Source organism: Pongo pygmaeus, chromosome 11 (assembly GCF_028885625.2).
Source record: "Pongo pygmaeus isolate AG05252 chromosome 11, NHGRI_mPonPyg2-v2.0_pri, whole genome shotgun sequence".
Classification (NCBI taxonomy): domain Eukaryota; kingdom Metazoa; phylum Chordata; class Mammalia; order Primates; family Hominidae; genus Pongo; species Pongo pygmaeus.
Genome location: NC_072384.2, coordinates 102,522,841 through 102,531,819, shown reverse-complemented (window position 1 = coordinate 102,531,819; position 8,979 = coordinate 102,522,841). Strand labels below are relative to the sequence as shown.

The 8,979-nt window shown below is 44.6% G+C and overlaps 2 protein-coding genes and 1 pseudogene across 2 annotated transcripts in view; 1 reads left to right on the top strand and 2 right to left on the bottom strand.

Moving 5' to 3' along the window:
• Positions 1 to 725: 725 nt before the first annotated feature.
• LOC129032107 (short transmembrane mitochondrial protein 1-like) lies at positions 726 to 892 on the bottom strand. Its single transcript, XM_054479144.1, has one exon. The coding sequence runs from the start codon at positions 867 to 869 to the stop codon at positions 726 to 728; it is 144 nt and encodes a 47-aa protein (XP_054335119.1). The 5' UTR covers positions 870 to 892.
• A 494-nt stretch (positions 893 to 1,386) lies between these two features.
• SUMO1 (small ubiquitin like modifier 1) overlaps positions 1,387 to 8,979 on the top strand; it is a 32,552-nt gene continuing 24,959 nt past the window's right edge. Inside the window, exon 1 of the mRNA XM_054479143.1 lies at positions 1,387 to 1,991. Coding sequence (XP_054335118.1) covers positions 1,629 to 1,991 — 363 coding nt within the window. The 5' untranslated portion in view covers positions 1,387 to 1,628. The remainder of the gene's footprint in view (positions 1,992 to 8,979) is intronic.
• On the bottom strand, positions 8,350 to 8,835 carry LOC129032105 (large ribosomal subunit protein eL39-like; annotated as a pseudogene).

Sequence of the window (8,979 nt, the reverse complement as noted above, 5' to 3'; positions counted from 1 at the left end):
ATCTTGGCACACTGCAACATGTTGCCCGGGTTGGTCTTGAACTCCTGGGATCAAGAGATCTGCCCACCTGGGCCTCCCAAAGTGCTGGGATTACAGGTGTGAGCCATGGTGGCCGGCCTCCTTGTGTTTTGTTTGTTTTTTTGAGATGGTGACCAAAACAACAAAACAACAAACAACAAACAACAAACAAAACAAAGTCATTCTTTTGCATGTGGATGTCCAGTAGTGGTAGTACCAACTGTTGAAAAGACTGTTCTTTCATGATTGATTTGTCTTGGTGTTTTTGTTGATGTAAATGTGAGGGTTATTGATTTATTTCAGGATTCTCAATTCTATTTGTTTATATTTTTATCCTCCATGAGTATGCCCGTAGGGCCATTGTGTATGCCAGTAGGGCCATTGTGTTTTGCAGAAGAAATCTAAGAAGAATCATTCTTTTTTTTTTTCATTAAAAGTCATGTTTACTAATCTAACACCATAATTCCAGTCTTAGAACCTCCTATGCAGTTGGAAAGGGAATATGGGAAGAGGTGAGTATGTTGGAAATGTAGGGTAGTTCTCAAATTGAGGCCCCATTTTGCTTGCTCTAAAGCCAAAAACACAGGTTCTAGCAAAGAGGAGCCCAGAGGCTGGAGATGAAAACAAAAGCTTTTGGTTCAGATGGTAAAGGAGGCCCTCAAGAGCAGTAGAATCAGTGTATCCCGAAGGCAGTGCTGGAGGCATTTTCATGAAGTAGGGGGTTTCTTCTTGGCATCTAAGTCCTTTTCAATTTCTTCAAGTTTTTTAGCCAGGTTTGGTATGTCATGGTTCTGAGCCAGATACATTCCAACCACGTTGCCCAATGTAAATCCAAGCAGGAATTGGAGCATGATGTTGGTGGGGAGGGCGAGGAGGGCGCAAAGGGCTGCTGCAGCTCCGCAGGCCAGTCCGAGCCTGCTTCCCCATGCAAGGGGGGCGGAATCGCCCCCCCCAACCTTTTTTTTGAGAGGGAGTTTCGCTCTTGTCGCCCAGGCTGCAGTGCAATGGTGCAAATCTCCGCTCACTGCAACCTCCGCCTCCCGGGTTCCAGCGATTCTCCAGCCTCAGCCTCCCTAGTAGCTGGGATTATAGGCGCCAGCCACCACGCCCGGCTAATTTTTGTATTTTTAGTAGGGACGTGGTTTCACCGTCTTGGCCAGGCTGGTCTCGAACTCCTGATCTCAGGTGATTCGCCCGCCTCGGCCTCCTAAAGTGCTGGGATTACAGGCGTGAGCCACAGCGCCCTGCCAAGAAGAATCATTCTTTAACCTTAACTCAAAGCAACCAATTCAAGGGTTAGAATTACCCACTCCCCATTTAGAACTTTCAGCAGCGGTCTTTAGCATCAGTAGCCATCAAGATTGTGTTGGGTCGTTGGTTTCTTGTTGTTTTAAATCAGGGTCATGTGTTTGGCAAGGGTGCTGGTTAACCGAAAATGTTGGTTTTAGAGCTAGAAGTACTGGCATTCAAATAAACATATTTGGGGGTGGGGGGTTGATGAGCAAGGCTGGGAGGAGACAAAAGAAGTATCTCGGCTCAGTCGTCAGAGACGCGCAAGGTGTAAGGGAGAGAGGAATCTAGGCTGTGAGAGTGGCTCCAAACATTGAGACATGGATCCAGGACCTGTGCTCCTGTGGGATGGCCCTAGTACTGATGCGCAGGACCTGGTCCTTGAAGGAGCTGACAAAACTGCCGTTCAGCCGCGCGACCACCGGCAAAACAGTTCCACAGCCTGCCCCTCCTCTTGGCTGCTCCCCCACCCATTTCCCGCCTTGTCTTTCCTCTCTTCTCTCTCTCCCTCCTCCCTGCGCGAAGCGGAAGTGACGCGAGGCGTAGCGGAAGTTACTGCAGCCGCGGTGTTGTGCTGTGGGGAAGGGAGAGGATTTGTAAACCCCGGAGCGAGGTTCTGCTTACCCGAGGCCGCTGCTGTGCGGAGACCCCCGGGTGAAGCCACCGTCATCATGTCTGACCAGGTACCGGGCTGGGAGCTATCCGACGGCGGTGGCCAGGGCCTTCCCTGCAGGTCTGCCTGCCGCTAGGCTGGGGTCGGGGATGGAGGCGCGGGGGAGGGGAGCGCGGAATGGGGGAGGGGGCGGCCGGTGGGGACTAGGCAGGCGAGGGAGAGGAGCCGACTAGGGCCGGAGGTGCCGGGGCCTGCTGCGGGGCTCCCGGAGCCGCCCGCCCCTCTCCGGGCTCGCTCATCACCCCCTGTACCCCAACGCCTCTGGTTGCGGCCTCCCTCATGTCGTCCCACTTCTTTCTCCCTGGTCGACCAGGTGCAGAGCCCCGCTTCCACCTCCCTGAGAGGGTCCCTGGAGAACCCATCCGTCTCCCTCCAGAGGACTGATCGCAGAAGCGGGGCCTTAGGCCTCAGTTATGTAACGGGAGAGAATCCCTGACTGGGAGGCTCCGTGGCCCTGAGAAGCGGCTGGACTCTCCACTTTTTGCTTCTTCGTCGGGAGGGCGTGGGGCGGCGAGGGAGGGAGACGTCCGATGTTGTTGGGAATCCTGCCTCCGTTGGGATTGGAGCTAGGGCAAGGATGCCGCTGCTCTCCTCTGAGTCTTTTTCCGTGTGGGGGTGCAGAGCTGTCGCCTCTTTACTGTACTTTCCCGTTTCTTACTCGGGATTGGTTCATCCTAGCTCTCCAGTTGTAAGAGAGCGTTCATAATAACCAAGAAAGAAAATAGAACTAAACTGCTAGAGCAACAAAAAGCATTTCACCTGGGCATTAACCTGAAGAAGACTCATATTTTTGAGGAAAAGCGTAGGAAAACTTTGTGTATGTAGAGTAGTTGCAGAATATTTGCAGAAAGTTGCCTGGTAAGGCAAAGTGCTCCAGCTCACTGTTAGTATCAGTAATTTACTTGGGATTTGCAAATCAGGTGTGATCGATTTCCCCTTTTCTTTCTCATCCTGTTCTAATTAAACAGCTTTATGGCTAGTTTTTAATTCATAAAGTTTTTATCTGGTCTTTTGTTTGCTCAGACGACTTTGACTTTTTGTTTTTTTTTTTTGAGACGGAGTCTCGCTGTGTCGCCAGGCTGGAGTGCAGTGGTGCGATCTCCACTCACTGCACCCTCCCGCCTCCTGGGTTCAAGCAATTTTCGGCCCTCAGTCTCCCAAGTAGCTGGGATTACAGGCACTCACCACCACACCCAGCTAATTTTTGTATTTTTAGTAGAGACGGGGTTTCACCATATTGGCCAGGCTGGTCTCGATCGCCTGACCTGACCTCGTGATCCGCCCGCCTCAGCTTCCCAAAGTGCTGGGATTACAGGCGTGAGCCACCGCGCCCGGCCGACTTTGACTTTTTACATTATTTTTGGACTTTTACTCGTTTAATGGTAGTTATTCAGAAAACTATTTTTCATTCAACTCCACGATGTACTTGAACTTTTAAATTTAACACACCTATTCCCTTGGCTTTTAACCCAGTTTTGTACCATTTGGTGACAGCAAGTGAGGTTTTTGCAGATTGGTACTATTGTACAAAATGTACACTTAACATTTTAAAGCTTAACCATAATTAGGTTAATTTTGGATGGATCTACTTACTAATAATCTAGATTAATTCCCAAGTGGGCATTATAAGTGTTTCCCTAGGTAGTTGTTTACTTGGTTACTAGGAAGAAAAGTATAGGTGTAAATGCTTAGTTTCGTCAGCCTTTTATTTTGCTTCTCAGAAGCGTCTAGGAAGCATTTTGAAATTTATTGTAGACTGATGGAAGAGCAACATAAAGAAATAATTATAAAATGTAGAATTTATTGCTCCATTTTGAAGTCAGGTTATTTAAGAGAGACAAAGAAATGAAGGACCTAGGATGCAAATAGATTCTTTTATTTCATGTTCGTACTAGGACATTATTTGTCTTTTTCGCTGTCATTCTTTCATGAGTGTTCAATGGACATTTCTAGAAACTGACATGACTTGTGATAAAACAAATTAAATGTGGAAGCAGATGTGAAAATCCAGCTGTTTTTAAGCCAGACATTAAAGAGATTTGCAAAAATGTGTAACAGTCCCACTCTTTCATTAATTTTGCTTTGAAAAATATTGTTAATAAAAATATATATTTGTTAACATATAACAGGTTTGTTGGTATTTTAAAATGAATTAATATTTAAGACATTTCCCAGTTTTCATTGTTTAATACTGTAAACATCAATAGATGTAACCAGCCTAACAAAAGCTTTATGGGATTCTAAATAAATTTAAGTGTAAGATTCCTGAGAACAAAAAGTTTGAGAACTGTTGCTGTAGGCTGATTGACCAACATCATTAGGACTCACCAGGTGCGGTGGCTCATGCCTGTAATCCCAGCACTTTGGGAGGCCAAGTTGGGTGGATCACGAGGTCAGGAGTTCGAGACCAGCCTGACTAACATGGTGAAACCCCGTCTCTACTAAAAATACAAAAAATAGCCGGGCATGGTGGTGCGCACCTGTAATCCCAGCTACTCAGGAGGCTGAGGCAGGAGAACTGCTTAAACCCGGGAGGCGGAGATTGCAGTGAGTGGAGATCACTCCACTGCACTCCAGCCTGGGCGACAGAGTGAGACTCCGTTTAAAAAAAAAAAAACGACTCAGTACTTTGGCCGGGTGCAGCGGCTCACACCTGTAATCCTAGCACTTTGGGAGGCCGAAATGGGGGAGGATTGCTTGAGCCCAGGAGTTTGAGACCAGCTTGGGCAACATAGACGTCGTCTCTACAAAAAATAAAATTAGCCAGGCATGATGGCCTATACTGTAGTCCCAGCTACTCAGGAGGTTGACATGGGAGGATCACCTGAGCCTGGGAGGTCGAGGTTGCAGTGAGCCAAGATCATGCCACTGTACTCCAGCCTGGGCGATAGAAACCCTGACTCAAAACAAACAAGACCCAGTACAAGTTCAGTGTTGAGTGCTGAAGACTTAAAGAGTTATAAAGCTGAACCCTTAATCTTAAGAGGTTTGTAAGTGAGAGCAAGAGTCTCCAAATCCTGTACTGTTTAATATCAGCATGAGACTAAACCACTGTCCTAAGAAGACAACCTTAATTTGAATCAAGTTATTTTAGAGTGATGTGTTTTCTGAGGCACCTCTCAGAAGGTTATTGTCTGGTGCTAAAATAGTGAAATTGAGTAATAAGGTTAAAATCGGTGGACATTAAATACATACGACTTCAGTTGCTGGGTTCTCCATTAATGAAAAAATGATTATTTTTGGAATTTGAGTGAAACACTTGTTAATGGCTGAGTAGGGTGGCTTACGCCTGTAATCCCACCACTTTGGGAGACTGAAGTAGGTGGATCACTTGAGATCAGGACTTTGAGACCAGCCTGGCCGACATGACGAAAGCATGTCTTTACTAAAAATACAAAAATTAGCTGGGCCTGGTGGCTCATGCCTATAATCCCAGCTACTTGGGAGTCTGAGGCGGGAGGATCGCTTGAGCTCGGGAGGTGGAGGTTGCAGTGAGCTGAGATCATGCCACTGCATTCCAGCCTGGGCAACAGAGCAAGACTCTGTCCCCCCCAAAAAAAAAAAAAAAAGAAAAGGAAAAAAAACAACTTTTTTTTTTTTTTGAGATGGAGTCACAAAAAAATTAGCCACCATGCCCGGCTAATTTTTTTGTATTTTTAGTAGAGACAGGGTTTCAGCATATTGGCCAGGCTGTCTCGAACCCCTGACTTTGTGATCCGCCCGCCTCAGCCTCCCAAAGTGCTGGGATTACAGGCATGAGGCGCCGTGCCCGGCAAAAAACAAAACAAAACAAAAAAACAACCCCACTTCTTTATAATTTTAACAATTCCAACATCATCTAGTGGATTTGTGTACCATTATTAAATAATCCTTTAAAACAAGTTCTAAACCTAAGGCCCATAGACCATAAAGACTGAAAGTTCGCTTACATCGTATGGAGTGTTTTGTGAGTATTTGTGCATATGTATTTTTTTTTTAAGATAGAGCATTGCTCAATTGCCCAGGCTGGAGCGCAGTATGGTGTGATCTCAGTTACTGCAACCTCTGCCTCCTGGGTTCAAGTGATTGTCCTGCCTCAGCCTCCCTAGTAGCTGGGATTATGGCTAATTTTTGTATTTTTTGTAGAGATGGGGTTTCACCAGGCTGGTCTCGAACTCCTGACCTCAGGTGATCTGCCCGTCTTGGCCTCCCAAAGTGCTGGGATTACAGATGTGAGCCCGGCCATATATATATATTTTTTTTAAAAAGGAGAAAGGACCCATAGTCTCATCAGGGATACGTGATTCCTCAAAATGGTTAAGGACCATCCTTTAACCAGTAACAGAAATCTGATTGGGTGTTTTCCTTTAGCCCAGTCTCACCTTGCAGCAAAACAAAGCACTCGTACAGAACCAGAAGCTTAATATCAAAAGGATAAGGGTAATTTGTACAAATATTTTCCCCTTCCTCTTTTCTGATATTGAGTTTATAGTGTTTCTTTTTTATACCAAAATCATCAAAGGTAGCTTGATCAGCTCTTCAGTGCAAGTCTGTTAATTGTAGCAATTGGATGACTGATTGTTCCATTCTAACTGAATCTGTGTTAACACCACCGAAAGAGAGATTTAATGATTTCCTTTTATCTTTAGTCAAGGATTTGGAAGCATTGTGTAATTCTGATTATCTGATACATTACTTCAAAATTTTGTGACTTAAAACAACAGCCATTTATTTTGCTCATAAATCTGCAATTTGGACAGGACTCTGTGGATTAGACTCACCTCTGCTTCTTGGTGTGTGGGGCCTCAGCTGAGATGACTCAAGTGGCTGGGGGCTGGAACAGCTAGTTGTCAGGTGAGATGAGACTGGATGGGGCAAGTGTCTCCATATAGTCTCAGAGCCTTTCTTAGTGGTTTCATCATGTGATCTCAGCATGGAAACCCCAGGGTATTCAGACTTACGGCTCAGGGATCACAGAGAGAATAGGTGTTCCAAGAGAACCTGGGTGGAAATAGCAAGGCTTCTACAACCTAGCCTTGGAAGTCACTTTTGTAATTCTGTTGGCCACTCAGGTCAGCCAGATTCAAGGGAAAGGCATTTATTTAGACACTTTCTCAATGGGAGGAGTAACAAAGAATTTGCAGTTATCTTTAATCTACATTAATTGTATTTTTCCTGCCTTGATAGTATTATTCCCTGCAGTGTTCTATATAGCTCCCTGCTATTGATTTTTACTGATTTTAGAAATTCTTTGCTTGAAGTAGCAGGAGAATGTGATGAACTGGTTGTGTATTAAAATTCATAATTATGTGTACTACTATTTATATCATAGAATAGGTATGTTAAACTGTAGTTATTACTTGAGTATGTAGTTAAGCATTTCATGCCCTAGGAGAAGAATAATACTGTGTCTGCTCTGATAGACATGAGGTCCTGCTAGTGGATGTTACAAATGTAGAGATTGTAGCATTATCTAAACAAACTTTACTAGTAGTTTAAAAATTGAATATGAATGTTATGATTAGAGTACTCATTAAGATTTAGTAGTTCAGATTTCAAAACTATTAAGTAGTTGTCAATTCATGACATCCTTTAGTCCTGAAGGCAGTTAGGGTATCTCTTTCACGATTTTTAACATGTAGTGTTACAGTTATTTACATTCTTTTTTTTTTTTTTTTGAGATGGAGTCTCACTCTGTGGCCCAGGCTGGAGTGCAGTGGCATGATCTTGGCACACTGCAACCTCTGCCTCCTGGTTCAAGTGATTCTCCTGCCTCAGCCTCTCGAGTAGCTGGGATTACAGATGTGTGTCACCACGCCCGGCTAGTTTTTATATTTTTAGTAGTGACGGGGTTTCCCCATGTTGGCCAGGTTGGTCTTGAACTCCTGACTTCAAGTGATCCACCTGCCTCGGCCTCCCAGAGTGCTGGGATTACAGGCGTGAGCTACCGCATTGCCAGTTATTTACATTCTAAGTGTCTTTTCTCCATTACATCAGGCTTTATTTATCCTCTTTTTCCTGTAATGCTTAGCACATTGAGTGGATAATTAGTAAAAAATTTTTTAAAGGAGAGTGGCCAGATTCATTCAACAAATGTTTATTGAATGTCACAATGTTCACAGCACGATTCTAGGCCCTAGAGTTGGAAGGTTGCCTCAAAAACATGAAACAGCAGGTACCTTCCTCCTCCTCTTTCAGTCCTCTTGATGTTATTTTGTTATTGAGGCAGGGCTGGTTGCCATGGAATAGTTTTTCTCTTATGATATTTTTGCATACCTTCTTCATCTTTACTTCTGTTAGCAATAGACCTGGTAACTATATCCAAAGTTGAATCATTTACTTCTTCCAGGACATTGGGATTGTTAAGGATGATTTTTTTTTTTTTTAAATGGAAGGTCTCACATATTTATTACTGAACCTAGCCAACCAACACGTTCATAACAGATTCAGAGAGAAAAAATATATTGCCAATAAAACATGTCCAACTTTCTAGATAGTGGTGACATTTTCAGCTCGATATGGTAACATGATTGTGACCTTCAGACAGCATAAGTATGTTGTATCATGCAATGCCTTATAGACCCAGCTTGGTTCTTCTCCAATGTCTCCTTTTGGAGTTTTACCTGATTTTATTACCAGTTTTCATCCGAATCCACTGGGGAATGGGTCGATTTTGCTTTTGTTTCTTGGCCAGGAATCACTTAACCCTGAAAGTCTTGTGAGAAGACATGGCGAGAAGTGGAGTCAAGCACACACCATGATGGCGGATGCCGATAATCTTTTTTTTTTTTTTGAGACGGAGTCTCGCTGTGTCACCCAGTCTGGAGTGCAGTGGTGCCATCTCGACTCACTGCAACCTCTGCCTCCCAGGTTCCAGCGATTCTCCCACCTCAGCCTCCCAAGTAGCTGGGATTACAGGCACCTGCAATCATGCTCAGCTAATTTTTGATCTTTGTAGAGACAGGATTTCACCATGTTGGCTAGGCTGGTCCTGAACTCTTGACCTCAGGTGATCCGCC

Excerpts from the sequence above, each read along its gene's own strand:
- LOC129032107 (XM_054479144.1), bottom strand. The coding sequence starts at position 869 with ATGCTCCAATTCCTGCTTGGATTTACATTGGGCAACGTGGTTGGAATG.